This window comes from Microcebus murinus, chromosome 25, assembly GCF_040939455.1.
Source record: "Microcebus murinus isolate Inina chromosome 25, M.murinus_Inina_mat1.0, whole genome shotgun sequence".
Lineage (NCBI taxonomy): Eukaryota > Metazoa > Chordata > Mammalia > Primates > Cheirogaleidae > Microcebus > Microcebus murinus.
In genome coordinates this window covers 11222788-11242343 of record NC_134128.1, presented here as the reverse complement: position 1 = coordinate 11242343, position 19556 = coordinate 11222788, and the positions used below count along the sequence as shown (strand labels likewise).

Sequence of the window (19556 nt, the reverse complement as noted above, 5' to 3'; positions counted from 1 at the left end):
CCTCTTTCTCTTTTGCCTGGATTATGGCAACAGTCTCCCACTTAGTCTACCTGCTTCCTTCCCCACCCTCCTGCAATCTAGTCTCAACACAGCAGCCAGAGCAGTCCTTTTAAACTTGTCCCTTCTCTGCCCCAAACCCTTCAAATGACCTCCATTATCACTTAGAGTCAAAGCCAAAGTCCTTATAGAAGCCTTCAAGTCTGGTTGCCTTTCTGAGCTCCTCTCCTATACTTCTCACCCTTGCTCACTCCCCTTTGGCAACACTGGCCACCTGCTGGTCCTAGAATGTGTGCAAGTACACGTCCACCTTAGGATCTTTGCACCATCATGGAAAGCTCTAATTCTCTGCAGACTTGCTCCTTCGGAATCTCTTTATCTTTGCTTATATGTCATCTCATGAATGAGGGCATGGATTATCTGTTCTCTCACTACTATACTGGCAACATCTAGAATAGTGTCTTGCATATGTTATAGTAGGTGCTCAGTGAACATTTGTGGAATAAGTGAATCACGAAATAAGGTGTTATGCTAAAATGTGATATGTCCCAAATACCTGAAGTTGATACTTTCACAAACTTCCACTTTTTTTTTTTTAATTTGAATGAAAATTTCTAAAAATACAGTAAATACTTGGGCTTTTATTATTATAATTTTTTTCAAAGACACAGGGTTTCACTCGGTCACCACCCAGGCTACAGTGCAGTGGCATGATCATAGCTCACTGAAGCCTCAAACTCCTGGACTCTAGTGATCCTCCTGTTTCAGCCTCCCAAGTAGCTAGGACTACAGGCATGCACGACCATGTCTTTTTTTTTTTTTAAAGAGACTCAGTCCTGCTATGTTGCCCAGGCTGGCGTCAAACTCCTGGCCTCAAGCGACCCTCCCACCTTGGCCTCCCAAAATGTTGGGATTATAGTGTGAGCCATAGCACCCAGCCTACTTGTGCTTTTTTAACCAGAGTATGCTAATCAAAATTTAAACTTTGTTACTATGTGCCAGTTACTGTGTTAAAGGCTTTACATGCCTTCTCTCAATAAATCCTTATAATAACACTGAGGTAAGGTTACTATCACCAATAGGAAGAGCTATTATCCCTCTTTCTCCATTGTGAAAGCCAATGGACCTACAGTCACTTATGTGGAGGAGCCAGGGCTGGAATCAAGACATGCCTGATTCTAAAGTCTGCATTCTCAATTTCTGTCCCTGCCAAATGGCACCCCTATTACACTCTCAAGTTCTCTCTCACCACTGTAAGCTTTTCCATTTCATTGAGATCATCACTGCATATACTCCTGGTAGCCTTTTAAAATTTCCTTTTTGCTATGACCTAAAAAGAACAAGAAACCAAGTCCTTTACAGCAGAATCCTAATTTTACCCTGAAGTCAAAGGGCATTTCAGATATAAGAAAAGCTTCCTTTTTGTTGCTTGCTGTTTTTAATTCCAAGGATTTGTTCTTTGAAGACTATAATAGAAAAAATAAGAAGTTAAATGATCCACAACCAGTGCTACCTTTGTGTATGAAAGGAGATACCAGAGTTGAATAGAAATGTACTCAAAGACAACTTTACAGACTGAATAATTATAGAATATCTATTGCTATTGTAGCCTATGAATTTATAATTGGAGGGCGGAAAAGAAATAATTTTGTTTTTGATCAAATGCTGGCCATACTCTGTAAAATCTACTACTGAGTCATTTTTACAAGACTGAGAGAAATCCTCAAATGTTCTATCTGGGCTTCCTCTAAAACGTACTGGAGACCAGTTAAATCTACACAGGTTTTCATGGTTCTTTCATCCTACATTGGCCCATCACTTCCCATTTTTATCAATGGGTTTGCCTCTATTGGACTTCCTACTTCTACTTTGCTATATAAGATGACCCAGGAACCCTATAAAAAAGGAGCGATTTATTTTATATCCAATTCTTCATATCAATTAGTAACTATATGTTAACAACTAAGTGACTTTTCTAAGAGCACAATGTTTGAAATTTATTAAATGTCTCAGTGAAGAAATTCTACTATTGCCTTTTTTATCTTAAGGGGTGACTCAACAAAGGAAAGCTTCCTGTATTTAAGACTAGAACTTGTCAATCTTTTGTGTTCGTGTGTGTGTGCGTATGTAGTAAAATATACAGAACATAAAGTTTACCATTTTCGGTGTACAATGACTCTCAGTGTATTCACATTATTGTGCAATCATCACCACTATCCATCTCCAGAACTTGATCATCTTAAACTGAAACTCTGTATCCATTAAACAATGACTCCTCATTCTCCATTCCCCCACTCCCTCAGTAACCTCTATTCCACTTTATGTCTGTATAAATTTGCATATTCTAGTTACCACATATAAACAGAATCATACAATATTTTTCTTTTTATGTCTGGTTCTTTTCACTTAGCATAATGTTTTCAAGGTTCAACCATGTTGTAGGATGTACCAGAATATCATTCCTCCTATTTTAAGGCTGAATAATGTTCCATGTATGGATATGCTATGTTTTGTTTACCCATTAATCTGTCAATGATTTCTTGGTTGTTTCCATCTTTTGGCTATTGTGAATGATACTGCTGTGATTATCACTGTCAGTTGATGGAGCATCAAACTAGCAAAGTCAACTTTCTTTCATAGCAAAGATCATCACATACCACAGTAAAGAGTCTTCTTTGTAATGGTTGATAAGATGTTACTTCCTTCAAAGTCCAAGTACAAGCCATGTTTGGTCTCTGTCCCATTCCACTGCAGGGTGCATCAAGAAGAATTCGGTCAAAAGTTTCTGGCAAGAAAGGAGGTCCCCCTGTAAAGAGAATTAGAAACATATTTACTATCTGTCCTATTGGTCTAGAATAGAAAACTCTTGAGACAGAAGCAATGATTAGGAATTTAAAATCATAATCTGGAATAGAAAATTTAAAAAATAACTTCTCCCTTCATCCAGTAGCTGGTTAAACTAATTCTGACTTACATTTAATATAGATATAACTTTGTAGAAAGGTTAAAAATGTGGTTATTATAGTTAGGGGTTATTTTGTTGATACAGTATAAAACAAGGCCTAATTAAACAAGACCTTGAACTCGCAACTTCAGGAGCCACATAGATAAATACATAATAAATAGATAAATGTTCATCTATATTTCCTTCCAGTTTAACTCCTGACACTATTTAATCCATCTTGAACTTACTTTTGTGTATAGTCCTTTTCCCTCTTCCTCTAAAAGTAAATCAACTCAGAACTATTTATTGACTAATTACTCTTTCCTCCAGGATTGAAATGCTACTTTTATCATATATAGAATTCTTGAATGTAGATGGACCTATTTGAAAGGCTCTGTCCTGCTCCAGAATATGCAAGTTTTCAAGTACTGTTTTTCTGAGTGCCAAATCTAGCCTTCTGTATTACTCTGCAAACTACAATTCTCCTTTGCCTGCTGGCTTCCTTTAAAGAGTCACCAATAGAAGGCACCGGAGTGATGGGGTAGGGAGACAGGAGACAAGTAGCAAAGAGAACAGACTTTGTTCTTCCTGTTTACTTGTTGTTCCTGTCAAAACCATCCCAGCAACATCCCTGTATGATGGCATCAGCAGTTTCTAGCCTTCTCCCTTAAATATCACTATGGAGTAGACAAGGCCTCCTCCTTTGAGAGGTCTAAGTCCCAGCTTCAGGAAGTGCCCTGCTCTGAATGCCAAGGAACAAGCAGCAGCTAGGCAGTCCCCCCTGCATTTCTCCTACTACAGGGGAAGAGACTGCTCCCTGCACTTACCAACTCCAGGTTGCCCCAGGGCTCTCCAACATCTATTCAGCTAGTTCCTTATATTGTTTATTCATATTAAATCTCTCTTTAGTATCAATTTAAACTAAATCCTAATAGCTTATAGAGTTTTCTTTTAATCCTATGGCCACATGAATTCCTCTAAAAACAGCTCTCAACAATTTTTTAAAGGCCAGCAAATCTGCAAGCCCACAACATACCTTTGTGTGTAGTAGAATAAGGGGCCCAAGCTCCACAGTAACACAGTCTTGCACCGTAAACAACAAACCATGAGCTGCATCTATCCTCAGCCAGATGGCCTTGCACATGGTGGCCCTGTTAAGGGTAGCGGCAATGCCTCACCATTTCTAATAAGCGCTACCTTTCATGGAAGATACTGGATGATGATTATGTAGACATTCAATTAAGAAATTCCTAAAAGTATTCCAGACCTTTCCCAGAACAGACCAAGATGACCCTCAAATTTACCTGGTGAAAGTGAAAGTTCTTTTATTCAAAATCAAAAAGGTAGGGGATACATGTTAAGTAGTAAAAGAATACCTATGTTTTTATTTATATAAAGCTTTTTCACATAATATATAATCTTATAATTATATTTAGGGATCTCTAAAGCTGCATTACTTTGGAGTGGTATATAATTTAGTAGCAATTTTATGTTAATAACAAATGAGATTGAGGAGGCTTTTGGAATATGGGCATTAGAAGTTCTGTAGATCCTCTCCTTCCAGAAAACCAAAAACAACCATTTAAAGTCTCTAGAAAATGTCTAAAGACATACAGCAAAAGAAGAAAGATTTATTCAAGACAATCTACTACATTTCAGTAAGACCAATGAGAATCTGTAGCATCTGAGCCACAACCCACTCCTTTTCCCCTTTTCCCCAACTGCCTGCCCCCTCCCTGAAGCTCTGAATGAAAGATCCATTTCATGTGGGTGGAGACAAGAATACATAACTCTCTCTTCTCCCTAAACTCCTAGTTAAGGAATGCAAGGAATGCTGTATCTCACTAAGAGGGGCAAGGCTTGTCAGCATTTCTCATTTGCCCCAGCTCCACACTGTACAAGCTCTGATTCCATGAAAGAGCAGCTGAAAATTCTGGGCATTTCCCACCCGGTAAGAGTGGCCCCCACAGATGGGAAGCTCTACCCCAGGCACATTAGGCTGAGAATACCAAAGACAGATTGTCATCGCCCCAGCCCACAGTGAAGAAGTTCCACTCTAGTAGAGGCAGGCCAAAAAGATCAGAGGGTGCCACCCCAACTCAGCAGCAAGAGGTCACTCCAAGACAAACAGGCCACTCTCCTGCCCTCATCTATGGAGCAATGGCCCTGAGATTCTGCCCAAGGGAAGAGGCAAAAAGGAAGAACAGAGTTCTGAAGATCTCCCCAAGTGAACTGGCATGATTTAGAACAAAAATGGGAAAGTTTAAACCTCAGGGCACTCCTGAAAATAATAGAGATCCAGTAATAAACAATCAGGAGGATGCTGGTAGCTCCACAAAGGCAAGAAACTAAACCATAGACCAGAAAAAAGTTTATCAGAGAACCAAGGAATGAGACAGTAAGAAGAGGCTTACTGGGATGGGAACAAACCTCAAACACCAGTCTCAAAGATTACCTATGCAAAGTGTCTCAGATTTATTGGATCAGATAATGGAGCAATTTATATTCCAGGACCTGGTTGAAAAGAATAGAGCAATCAATCTGCAGTTAGTAGAGGCTAACAACTCTTTGTAGTACCAGCTGAAGTATACACAAAGATAAATATATAAATATATATTATTTAATATAAATATTATCTTTATAAATATAAATATTTATAAGTATAGCACAAAGATCAAGGAAAGAGAAGACCCTGCTAAAGCCAGTGTCATCCCAGGATTGCTATGCACATTCTGAAGGCTGGTGAGGAATTACAACAACAGCTGCACATGAAGAAAAAGACTTTTATTAAAATAGTCTGGCCATCACACTAAACAAACCAACAATAACAAGTCAGAGAGGAGGTAGATTTGTATGCAGAATTGTTCAAATTTATCTAAAGTGTCCAGGTTTAAACAAAAAAAAGTATGAAATATGCAAAGAAAAAAAGAATGACCCATCAATAGGGGGGGAAAAAGCATTGAAAAGGAACTATTTTTTAAAAGGTTTAGTTGCCAAACTTAGCAAAGACTTTAAAGCAGCCATTAAAAATATGTTCAAAGAATTAAAGGAAACCATGCTTAAAGGAGTAAAGGAAGATATGGTGACAAAGTCTCATCAAATAGAATATCAATAGGGAGAAATTATTTTTTTTTTTTTTTTTTTTTTCAATGACTAGATATTTTATTTTAATACCCACATGAACAAAAAAGCTAATATTTGGGGGAGCATTTTTTTTTTCACTAGGTTTTTTTTTTTTTGGCATATTATGGGGGTACAGATTTTAAGGTTTCAATAAATGCCCATTCCCCCCCTCACCCCAAAAGTCTGAGTCTCCATCATGACCATCCCCCAGATGGTGCACATCTCACTCACTATGTATGTATATACCCGCCCCCCTCCCCCTCCCCCCTGCCCAATACCCTATTACTGTAGCACCTATGTGTCTACTTAGGTGCTATTCAGTTAATACCAGTTTGCTGGAGAATATATCTGGTGCTTGTTTTTCCATTCTTGGGATACTTCACTTAGTAGTATGGGTTCCAGCTCTAACCAGGAAAATATAAGGTGTGCTATATCACCATTGTTTCTTAGAGCTGAATAGTACTCCATGGTGTACATATACCACATTTTATTAATCCATTCTTTGATTGATGGGCACTTGGGCTGTTTCCACAGCCTTGCAATTATGAATTGTGCTGCTATAAACATTCGAGTGCAGGTGTCTTTTTTGTAGAGTGTCACTGGATCATTTGGGTAGATGCCCAGCAATGGGATTGCTGGATCAAATGGTAGATTCACTTGTATCGCTTTAAGGTATCTCCATATTGCTTTCCACAGAGGTTGAACTAGTTTGCAGTCCCACCAGCAGTGTAGGAGTGTTCCTCTCTCTCCGCAACCACGCCAGCATTTATTGTTTGGAGATTTTTTGATAAAGGCCATTCTCACTGGGGTTAAGTGATATCTCATTGTGGTTTTGATTTGCATTTCCCTGATGATTAGAGATGTTGAGCATTTCTTCATATGTTTGTTGGCCATTCTTCTGTCTTCTTTAGAAAAATTTCTGTTCAAGTCCTTTGCCCACTTTTTAATGGGGTTATTTGATTTTTTCTTCCTAATTTTCGTGAGTTCTAAGTATATTCTAGTTATCAGTCCCTTATCGGATGCATAGGATGCAAAAATTTTCTCCCATTCTGTAGGCTGTCTGTTTACTTTCATGACTATTTCTTTGGCTGTGCAGAAGCTTTGTAGTTTGATCATGTCCCATTTATTTATTTTTGTTGCTGCTGTGATTGCCTTTGGGGACTTCTTCATAAACTCTTTGCCCAGGCCGATGTCTAGGAGAGTGTTTCCAACTTTTTCCTCTAGAGTTCTAATAGTTTCATATCTTAGGTTTAAGTCTGTTATCCAGCGTGAGTTGGTTTTTGTGAGAGGTGAAAGGTGTGGGTCCTGTTTTAGCCTTCTACAGGTGGCTATCCAGTTTTCCCAGCACCATTTATTGAAGAGGGATTCTTTTCCCCAGCGTATGTTTTTGTCTGCTTTGTCAAAGATGAGATGGCTATATGAGGATGGTTTTATATCAGGATTCTCACATCTGTTCCACTGGTCAATATTCCTGTTTTTGTGCCAATACCATATTGTTTTAATTACTACAGCTTTGTAGTATAGTTTGATATCTGGCATATTAATGCCTCCCATTTTGTTTTTGTTGCCTAGAATTGCTCTTGATATTCGGGGTCTTCTTTGGTTCCATACGAAGCGTAAAATTATTTTTTCTATATCTGTGAAGAATGCTGATGGGATTTTAATAGGTATTGCATTGAATCTGTAGATCAGTTTGGGTAGTATAGACATTTTGATGATATTGAGTCTGCCGATCCACGAGCATGGTATGGATTTCCATCTGTTTACATCCTCTGCTATTTCCTTCCTCAGTGTTTCATAGTTCTCCCTGTAGAGGTCTTTTACCTCTTTGGTTAAATATATTCCTAGGTACTTTAATTTCTTTGTTGCTATTGTGAAGGGAATTGAGTCTTTGATTTGGTTCTCAATTAGATTGTTGTTGGCGTATATGAATGCCTCTGATTTCTGTGTATTAATTTTGTATCCTGAGACTTTACTAAATTCATTGATCAGTTCCAGGAGTTTCTTGGTTGAATCCTTGGGGTTTTCTAGATACAATATCATATCATCAGCAAACAGTGAAAGTTTGATCTCTTCTGCCCCTATTTGGATACCTTTGATTCCATTTTCTTGTCTGATTGCTGTAGCCAAGACTTCCAGCACTATGTTGAACAGAAATGGAGATAGTGGGCAGCCTTGTCTGGTTCCGGTTCTAAGTGGGAATGATTTCAATCTTTCCCCATTCAGTATGATGTTGGCTATGGGTCTGTCATATATGGCTTGTATCATTTTTAGGTATGTCCCTTCTATGCCTATTTTCTTAAGTGTTCGTATCATGAAAGGGTGTTGAATTTTGTCAAAAGCTTTTTCTGCATCTATTGAAAGGATCATGTGGTCTTTGTTTTTGCTTCTGTTTATGTGGTGAATTGCATTTATAGATTTACGTATGTTGAACCATCCCTGCATCCCTGGGATGAAGCCCACTTGGTCGTGGTGGATTATTTTTTTGATAAGTGTCTGTATTCGGTTAGCTAAGATTTTGTTGAAAATTTTTGCATCTATATTCATTAGGGATATTGGTCTGTAGTTTTCTTTTTTTGTTGCATCCTTTCCTGGTTTTGGTATCAGAGTAATATTCGCTTCATAAAAGGTGTCGGGGAGGTTTCCGTTCTTCTCGATGTTGTGGAATAGTTTCTGCAAGATAGGTACTAGTTCTTCTTTGTAAGTATGGTAAAATTCAGGTGTGAAGCCATCTGGACCGGGACTTTTCTTTTTAGGGAGATTTTTAATTGCTGTTTCTATTTCAGCTGTTGAGATTGGTCTGTTCAGGGAATCTATTTCTTCCTGGTTGAGCCTAGGGAGGCTGTGTGTTTCTAGAAATTTGTCCATTTCCTCCACATTTTCCAGTTTGTGTGCATAAAGATTTTTGTAGTATTCATAAATTGTATCTTGTATCTCTTTGGGATCAGTTGTGATATCTCCTTTTTTATTCCTGATGGAGCTTATTAGAGATTTCTCTTTTCTGCTTTTCGTTAGCTTAGCCAACGGCGTGTCAATCTTGTTTATTTTTTCAAAGAACCAACTTTTTGTTTTATTAATCTCCTGAATAGCTTTCCTGTTTTCAATTTCGTTTAGTTCTGATTTGATCTTGTTGATTTCACTTCTTCTGCTGGGTTTGGGGTTGGTCTGTTCTTCTTTTTCCAGCTCTTTGAGTCGTTTCATTAGATTGTCTATTTGTGATCTTCTTGCCTTTTGGTTATAGGCATTTATGGAGATAAACTTTCCTCTCAGAACTGCTTTAGCTGTGTCCCAGAGGAGTTGATAACTTGTCTCTCCATTGTCGTTTTCTTCATAGAAGTTTTTTATTTCCGTCTTGATTTCTTGAGAAATTATTTTATTAAAAAGAATATTACAGAGTTAAAAAAGTTCAATAACTTAAAAAAATCCACTAGCGGGGTTCAACCAGAGTTAAGCTAACAAAAAAAATGAGTGTGCTTGAAAACAGATGAATACAGATTATATAATCCCAAGGTCAGAGAGAAAAAAGAATGAAGTATTACTAAAATGAACAAAGACCTCAGAGAAATGTATGACACCATTAAAAGCACCAACTTAGGCACAATATTAGTGCCAAAAGGAAAGAAGAAAAAAAGAGGAGAAAAATATTCAAAAAAATTATGGCTGAAAACTTCCCACACTTCATGAAAAACATAAATCTACACATCCAAAAAGGTCAACTAACTCTAAGTTGGAAAAATGCAAAAAGATTCACAACCAGGCACATCATCATAAAAATGTTGAAAGCCAAAGGCAAAGAGAAAATCTTAAGGGCAGCAAGAGAAAAACCACTTTCCATGTACTGGGATATTATAGTAAGATTAACAGCTGTGACTGCTCATCAGGACAATAGAGGCCAAATGATAGTAAGATGACATATTCATAGTACAGAAAGGAAAAAAAAAAACAAAAGAAAACACTGTCTACCAAGACTTTTATATTCAGCAAAACTAACTTTCAAAAATAAAGATGAAAAAGTCCAGGCACAGTGGCTCATGCCTGTAATCCCAGCGAGGGCTGGGAGTTAAAGATCAGCCTGGGCAACATACTGAGACCCCATCTCCACAATAATAAAAATATTTAGCCAAGTGTGGTGGTGTGCACTTATAGTCCTAGCTACTCTGGAGACTGAGATGGGAAGATTGTTTAAGCTCACAGGGTTCAAAGATGCAGTGAACTATGATCATGCCACTGCCTTGGCGACAGAGTGAAACTCTCTCTTAAAAAAAAAAAATAAAGGTGACACAGAGATTATCAGTTCTTCTAGGAAGACATACAAATGGCCAACAGGTATATGAAAAAATGCTCGACATCAGTAATCATCAGGAAAATGCAAATCAAAACCACAATGACATACCACTTCACCCCAATGAACACAAAGAAACAGAGAGTAGAATGGTGGTTACTAGGGGTTGGGGGAGGTGGGAAGGAATAGGGAAGATGCTGTTGAAAAGGTAAAAAGTTTCTGTTAGGAGAAGTAAGTTTTTGACATCTATTGCCCAGATTGGTATCTATTGCATAGTGGAAACTACAGTTAATGTATTTTATATTTCAAACTTGCTAAGACTAAATTTCAAATGTCTTACCACAAAAAGTGATTGAGGTGATGGATATGTCAATTAGCTTGTTTTATTCATTCCACATTGTATATGTAACCAAACTTCACATTGTATCCTATAAATATACACAATTATGATTTCAATTAAAAATAGTAAAAACAAAATTTAACTTACCTTCTGTGTCCTCAACCATATCAAGTTTAACTGCCTTTGTTCCGTCAAAGCAAAATGCCCTGATGGACTTCAGCCTTAACAATAAGGCATTCTGCCTTATTTTTTCTACTTTGTTGAAAATTTTATCCAGTGCTATCACTTCTCCCTAAAAAGAAACAAAAAATGCAGAAAAAAATAGAATTAAATTAAATCCAAAGCAGTTGTGAAAATTAACAATGATAAAAAGACAGTGAAAAATTATGGTCTTCTCTCCACTTTCTTTCTACTCCTCCTTTTAAAGCTGAATTCATTAACCAAATGCATATCCAATTTATATCAAATACTTAAGTCTTTCCATTTAAAAAGCTCATTCTTGCCAGAAAATAATTTTATAATGGCTAGCTTTTAATCAACAAAACTCAAAACCAAAAAAAAAAAAAAAAAGGGCTTACAGTCTTCTAAAACTTTAAAACATCCATTGGAGGTAAACATTAAAAATCACCAATTTTATGTCCCTTGCTCACCTCTCTAAGAACATGAACTAACGCTATGAGACAGCTGCCTTAAAGTGTTGTGACATGCAAAAGAACATTACTTGTAGAACTGATCCTCATTTTGATATTTTCCAGCTGCATATATAAAATATCTGTGAATTACCATAACTTACTCCAGAAAAATATGAGCCAAACCTCTGTCTATGATAGCAAAATGTTCTGCAGTGGTATAAAAAGCAGTTCAAAAATAATTTTGTATGGTTAACACTTCATATAAGTCAAAGTCAATAAAGACAAGAAGTCACAATTTTAAGAATGAATTCTGACATGAATGTGATATTTTAAAACATATATGATATTACAGAGGCAATGGGGTTGACCCTTCTATATATTTTCTTGTTTTTGTTCCTTTTACCTACTCCGTCCTTGTATGAAATATGCATCAATACAGAAAATTTGCAGATAATGTTCCTAAACGTCACCAGGTTCAGTGACAGACATTGTTTCAATTAATACCTTGACAAACAGGAAAACCATTTAAAAGTGAGTTGAACTAGAAAAGTAGTCAAAAACAACCAAAATAAGGTTCAAATGTACTATAGTGAAGGAGAAACTTCACTGGCTGAAGGCTACTTTTACAAAACTACAAGTCTGGAGGGTGCATTTATATAAAATTTGCTTACTTACTAAAATAAACAACAAATAATCAAAAAGCAGCAACAAAATTTGGGGTTCTAGTCTGACTCAAGTATTTCTATTGGAGTTGTTCATTTCTACACTGCTGTATCACTGTCGTAGATTGCTTAAATAGCTTCAATTCTTCAACCCCCATGTACCCTCATCTTTCACCAGATAACACTGCAATACCCAGTACCTTGTGACTCAGGCTCAGCCATGTGATTTGTTTTGGCCAACAGGATGATAGTAAATGAGATGCAAGGTATGATGAAAAAAATATGATGAAGGTGATTGCAGTTGGACTTACTCTGCTCTCTGCCATCACCAGCCACCAACTATTGCCCTCTGCTGGGCTAGCCTTAGTCCTAGCAGGAGTAAACACACATGGACCAGAGGCAGGCATCCTCCCCTCTGGTCCTCTTCATCTTCAGCTGAGCCTGCTTTAGGTAAGCCAACACCATCCAAACCCAAGTGAATGAGCCCACCTGAGATCATTAGAACTGCCTGGTTAACCTGCAGCTGACCAGTCCACGAGTGACCCCAGCAGGAACCAGCTGCATCCCACAGACTCCTGCATCAAATCCATATTTAGGAATATGCTGCCAAGATTTTGTGTTTGGTTTTACACAGCATTATAAAACCAACTGAAAACACACTTATAATACCCAGATACTCTTTGGAAAGACTTTTTTACTGAGAGAATAAAATACCTATGAATAATTACCTTTAAGCAAATACAATAAATATACCATAAACTAAAAAGGATCACTTTCTCAAAGCATGTCATAATCAATCTTTACCTTTAACTTTCCAAGTAAACTGGAAAATGATTTGCGTTAAACACCACAACTCCATAAAATGAACCCTTCTATTTCATGTGTTTCATTTTACGCATTAGTGGTATTTAATGCATTGGTCCTTCAAGAGTTTTGATTGTTAACACCTTAAACTCTTTGGGGGCAAACAAGAGTATAAACAAACAGGCAAGTAAATCACCCCGAGTGAACCAAGTATCTTTTTCCATTGGAGATATTTCTTAGACCTAAGGCTATTCATGGAGGTCAAACCAGTGCTACTCGTGTGTGTGTATGGTGTGTGTGTGTGTATGTGTAGTGTATATATAGTATGTATATACATATATATTTTTGTGTGTGTGTGTAGTGCAGAGATGGTAGCTTTGACCCTTCAATGTATTTATTGAAAATATAAATTTTTATATTCATACTTTTTTCTCTCCTCTGCTTGTGACATTGTGAATATTTCAAAAATTCAAATAGGGTTAAATACGAATGTGTAATGTCAATTTTCATCAAAGTCTTCGGATAACATGATTTGTACTTATAAAAGGGAAAAGCTAAAATTTCATTTTGACAATAACTTTTTCTGCATTTTTCAGTGTAAGATTGCTTATAAATCCCTTGAAAACCTTAAAAATCATCAACTATTGATTAAAAACTATTGATAAAGTCTACCACCTGGCACTTTTGGGGGTGGGAGCACAGATAGTATGACACATCTTTTATCAAGTAAATGAGTTGGAGCAGAAGGGTTTTGCTAAGCCTTATGGAGGTATGTTTTTTATGTCAGGAAGTCTTGCCCCAAGTAAGTAATATTTTCTTAATTATACATTAGTATCAGGAAAGTAACTGCCAAGTTTCCTAGGTTCCTAAGACTTTCATACACTGTATAAATCTGAGTTAATTTAGAAAAGTACAACTGGTCCCCTATCTCTCCCTTTTAAAATTCTTGCCAAAGAATCTGAGATGGATTCTGTAGCACATCACAATTATTTCTTCAACTCTCATGTCACTCACTCCCTCGTATACACATGACAAAAACACTGCTATGGTTAAATTAATTCTTCATCAACTTCAGGTCTACCCACATGCAGCTGAAAAGCATACAACCACAACAACTAATCTCACTGCAAATTTATGACCACCACATTCATGAGGCCCTCAGTGAAAGCTGGAATTCTTATGACATGTTCATAGCCCATTCTAGCTTGCATTTTCCTAGCTTCCTATTTCATACCTTCTCAAAACTCTTACTACCTCCTTTCCATCCGCATTCTCATCTGATGACCTTGCTTATTTCATTGAGAAAACTGAAACAGTAAGAGAACTTACAGTCTGTTGCCAAGTCTACCAACCCAGCAACACTTGCAGCCATGCACTTGGCCTTCCCTCCTATTTCCATAGATAGACTGCCTCATGCGACCATCTAAAGCCACTTGTGTATCAAATTCTAGCCCATCCAGGTGGGAGGGGGGAGGGGGGCGGGTATATACATACATAATGAGTGAGATGTGCACCATCTGGGGGATGGTCATGAAGGAGACTCAGACTTGTGGGGGGAGTGGGGGAAATGGGCATTTATTGAAACCTTAAAATCTGTACTCCCATAATATGCCGAAATAAAAAAAAAAATTCCAGCCCATCTCACCTATTCAAAGATACTGTTCCAGTCATGCTCTCCTTTCCCAGATGTTATCAATTTCCCCTTTTAATGTATCATTCTCATTAGCATACATTGTTATGTCTCATCTTAAAAAGAAAAAACTCCTTGAGCCCCATATCATTCTCCAACTAGTGCCCTATTTCTCTGCTCTCCTGTATACCACCTCCCCCCCTCAATTCAATCTTTGATTCCTCCCATTCTCAATCCAAACAAGCATTTACATTCACCAAAACTGTGACAAAGTCACCAATAACCCATATGCTGCTAAGTCCAGTGGGAGTGCTCAGTCCTCTTTTTACGTGGCTTATCAGCACGCTTTAACATGGTTGACCCCACCATCTTCTTTTCACCTCTTTCTTCACATGGTTTCCACGGTATCACACTCCTCTGATTTTCCTCCTACACCACTGGCCATTCCTTCTCATTTCCTAACCTCTGAATGCTGGTGTTCAGTACCCAGGCACCTCACTCTTCAGATCTTCTCTAGTTTCTCTGTCCATTCATCATCAGCTTTATGGCTTTACATATCATCAATATGTTGACGACTTCTAAATTTTTATGTCCAGCCCAGACCTCTCCCCTGGACTCATATCAAATTGCCCACTAAAGTCCATCTTTTCGATGTCCAGTAGATACCTCATTTTAATATATCCAAAACTCAATTTCTGATTTTTCCCTGCAGAACTTGCTCCTCCCACAGTCACATTTATCCAGCAGCAACTCCATCCTTCCACTTCCTAGGGCCCCAAACCTTAGGAATCACCTTGGAATATTCTCTCAATTCCACAACTCACATTCCAATCCCTCAGCACATCCTAATAGCTTTACTTTAACATACTCAGAATCTGACCACTTCCTACCACCTGTACTACTCTTCCCTGAATTACAGTCTCCTAACTCATCTGTTTCTGCCCTTGCCCTTTTATTTTTTATTTATTTTTTCCAGCATATTATGGGGGCACAAATGTTATTTTCCCTTGCTACCCCTACCCCTCGAGTCAGAACTTGAAGCATGTCCAGCCCCAGTTGGTGCAGATCACACTCATTATGTATATATATACCCATCCCCTCCCCCCCACCTGCCCGACACCTGATAGATGTTATTCCTATATATCCACTTATGTGTTGATCACTTAATACCAATTTGCTGGTGATACTCTTGCCCTCTTATAGTTTGTTCTCAATCCAGCAGCCAAAATGGCATCATTACTTTCTTAGGTAGACTTATGTCATTCTTTTACTCAAAAACTTACCATCACTCTTAAAACTGAAATCCCATCAGACCCTACACAGCCACTCTGCCCAAACACCCTCCTCTGCCCCAACCTTTCTGATCTCTTTTTTCTTCCTACTACTCTCCTCCTCACTCTATTTCATCAAAACTACTGAGGGTCCTCAAACAAGTCAGGTACCCTCCCACCTCCAGGCACTTATTGTTTCCTCAAGCTAGAACATTCTTTCTACAGACCTCCATATTGCTCATTACCTCCAGGTCTTTCCTCAGATACTACATTCACAGTGTGGACTTTGCTCATCACCTTACTTAAACTGCAAACTCCTTCCCCACCCACCCCTCAATAGTCCCTATTCCGCTAATCCTCCTATATTTCTCACCACAGCCCTTACCACAATCATAAATGTCATATCTTTTATTCGTTTATTGTATGTTTCCTGCCACTAAAATATAAGTTCCATGAAGATAGAAATATTGGTCACTATGGTTCAATGCTATATTCCCAATACCTGGTACATAGGTACATATTTACCATAAATAAATATTTACTAGTTGTTCAGTCAATACAAATCTGACTTCAGATTAAAGAATTTATTATAGGTTAAGATAACAGCATGTGTAAGGATTTTAGGAACCACTTAGTTGTGTGCACAATTTGAAACAAATAGGAAAGATGGTATCAACTGGCAATATCCTTCTTGAGTTGAAGAATCTCAGTTTTAAGAACATAATGGTTCCAAGGCCACAAGGAGTTTTGAACACAGATAAAACCAGCCCATAATAAACGAGAACACCTTGGCAAATATACATACACAGGAAAAAAGCAGTAAAATCTGAGCTTAAGTTATTCAAGGACAAACTTAACTCATACTTTGTGACAATGATTCAGGGTTTATAATTAAGCAAGATCATAAGGTTTATATGACCCTCAAGACAAACACACACATATATGTTCATGTATTCTGTATCTATGTGTGTGTACATATATCAACATATATATATTCTTCACACTTTGATAACGTACTGTCAAGTTATTTTGTAGTGACAGAATTTAATAGGTATAAAATTTTATAAAATAGGTATAAAATTCTATAATTAAGAAAAGATCTCCTAAATGTTTCAGTTAAACTTAATTTTATGTGGAAGAATTCTGTTCTATAATTGAATTAAAAACTAGGGAATTCAAGGTCTTTATTCAGTCTTCATAAATTACAACAGTCTACTACACTCAATATGTGGTGACTGACATAACTGAATAGTCTTTACTTTGAATGAATCTGAAATAAATCAGATTATGAATGGCTGTATTTTTCCTAAGTTACATATACTTCCACCTTCGCTAGTAAAAAATATGAGGGCTGCCTGAAAAGTATCCAGCCTTTTAATATGTTCTTGCAGTATTAACAATGGCTGCATACTTTCCAGACAGCCCTTGTATGTAACACTGAGAGTAGCTGTTGCCAAGATAATCTCACCTGATCCTGCATCAGTGCCGCAATGTGTGTTGTTTTGCCTCCAGGTGCTGCACACAAGTCTAAGATTTTCTCTCCAGGTTGAGGATTCAGAACATGAGTAACTAAGGCAGAGGGCAAATTCTATAAGAAAAAAATGCACTAAATTACCAATGATTCTAAATCATTTTTAATTTCAGACTCACAGACTGTAAAGAAACCTTTTGAGGTAATCCAGTACAGCATTCTCAAGTCTGCCAAGATTATAGTTTTTGCAAATATGCGAGGTCGGGAAATTCATAATTTCCTAGGATATTCTATGGTCTCACATGACTTAACACACATAGCACACTTGCATATTAAACACACAGATGAATTTTCTAGTCAATCCAGAGTTTCTGCCCTGATATCTGTGTTTTCTGGGTACCAGCAAAAAAATATAAATAAATAAATCATAGTGCTGTTTCTTAATTCCAATGGTTCTCAATATTTTGGAGGTCAGAGACCTCTAAAATTATGAGATTTCTCTGCATCGTTTTTCCAAAAATGTGCAAAATTTTGCAATTTGGGGTACCTCACTATTTAATTCCCTTTTAAGAATCCTTGTTTGATGCTGCTAATGCCATCCAAAAGGCATACTTGGGCCCCAGCTCATTACCACCATATTACATGTCAGCAGGAAAAAATAAAATGTGAAAAAAATCCTAGCTATTTCTGATTGTCTCCTAAAAACATGAGATTATACAATCTAAACATAGCTCCATCTATAGCAGTGTTATACCATGTGTTATAAGTCTTAATTACAAAAAGACTGCTACTATGGGATGACAGCCTTGTATAAAATAGATAATCACAAGTAATTCATTTTTAAAAATACTTGGCAAGAAAAAAAAAGTGGATGCTAAAACAAGCATGGAACAATTTTTAAAGCTTACAGGTTTCAGTTAACTCTCACCAAAACAATGAACATGACAACCACTAATATGTCCTCAAGAACTACGTGAGAAGGTTGCGACATTCTCAAGTGAATCTAAAACCACTACTTCAAAACAGAAACTCAATGGTGAAAAAGAAGTTGCAAACAAGTGAGTTTCCCCTTTCTATCAATATATGAAGCATTAAAATCAGGACGGGTGTGGTGGCTCATGCTTGTAATCCTAGCATTCTGGGAGGCTGAGGCAGGCAGATTGTTTGAGCTTAGGAGTTTGAGACCAGCCTGAGCAAGAGCGAGACCCCATCTCTACTAAAAATAGAAAGAAAGTAATTGGCCAACTAAAAATATATAGAAAAAATTAGCCAGGCATGGTGGCACATGCCTGCAGTCCCAGCTTTTCGGGAGGCTGAGGCAGGAGGATTGCTTGAGCCAGGAGTCTGAGGTTGCTTGAGCTAGGGTGATGCCACGGCACTCTAGCCAGGGCAACAGAGTGAGACACCGTCTAAAAAAAAAAAAAAAAAAAAAAAAAATCAATGCAAATATATAAGCATCAGTGGGTAGCTAAATCTAGGGAGAAATCTTAATGAGGATATTTGGATGATTTTTTAAGTTTCTCAGTGGCAAGGGGAGAAAAAGGTAATTACATGTTTTGTGGAGAAATCAGATGACATCTTGAAAGGGTGATCAAAATGAATACCACCAATGAGGGATACATAGCTATGGCATGACTCCGAATGTGAAACCCTGAGGTTCATACATGTGAATTTTTGTTCCACACATGGAAATACCTGATAGCACCAATAAGCGATGATAAGTAAGTGAAAAAGTACAAAACATAATACAATCTATGGATTTTGGCAAGCTTTCTCATATGACAGGGATCTCATAAAACAGTACATTCAGCCTATAGCAATAATGAAAGCCCAGAGAAAATGTCATTTTCCAACAAAGAACAATTCTATTAGACTAAGACAAAATACACGATCATAAGACATAAAAGTTGATTATAGACAATAAGTGTGAATTCACTATAAAAAAAGGAAATAAACAGGATTAAATTACATAATGTCTAAAAAGTGCTTAGCACAGTGCCAGATGCAAAATATTTCTAAATTATTGGTTATTATCTTAGAAAAAAATCTCAAAAGTTGACATTTCCTTGTATGGTGGTTCCCAAACCTGGGTACGGATCATAAAACTCTTGTGAAGATCAAAACATACAAACAGCAGAGATGCCAGTGCCCACCCCAGACCTACTGAATCAAAGTCTCTAGGGGGATACCACATACCCCCTGATATAATAAGGGCACTTCATCTCTGCGGGATTCTTCTCAAAAAACCCAGTAACCCCCGTCTAACCATGAGAAAAACATCAGATGAACCCAAAGTGAGGGACATTTGACAAAATACCTGGGTTTCAAAACTTTCAAGGTCTTATAAACAAGGAAAAGACTGAGCCACTATCACAGCCAGAATAGACTAAGGAGACATGA

At 37.4% G+C, this 19556-nt stretch overlaps 1 protein-coding gene across 3 annotated transcripts in view; it reads right to left on the bottom strand.

Moving 5' to 3' along the window:
- The window catches only part of NSUN6 (NOP2/Sun RNA methyltransferase 6), a 62696-nt gene that overhangs the window by 18838 nt on the left and 24302 nt on the right, over positions 1 to 19556 (bottom strand). For all 3 annotated transcript variants that reach the window (XM_075997607.1, XM_075997609.1, XM_075997608.1), the window contains exons 7-9: positions 17154 to 17273; positions 10834 to 10978; positions 2655 to 2803 (exon numbers count right to left, since the gene is read on the bottom strand). In XM_075997607.1, the coding sequence (XP_075853722.1) occupies positions 2655 to 2803; positions 10834 to 10978; positions 17154 to 17273 (414 nt within the window). The remainder of the gene's footprint in view (positions 1 to 2654; positions 2804 to 10833; positions 10979 to 17153; positions 17274 to 19556) is intronic.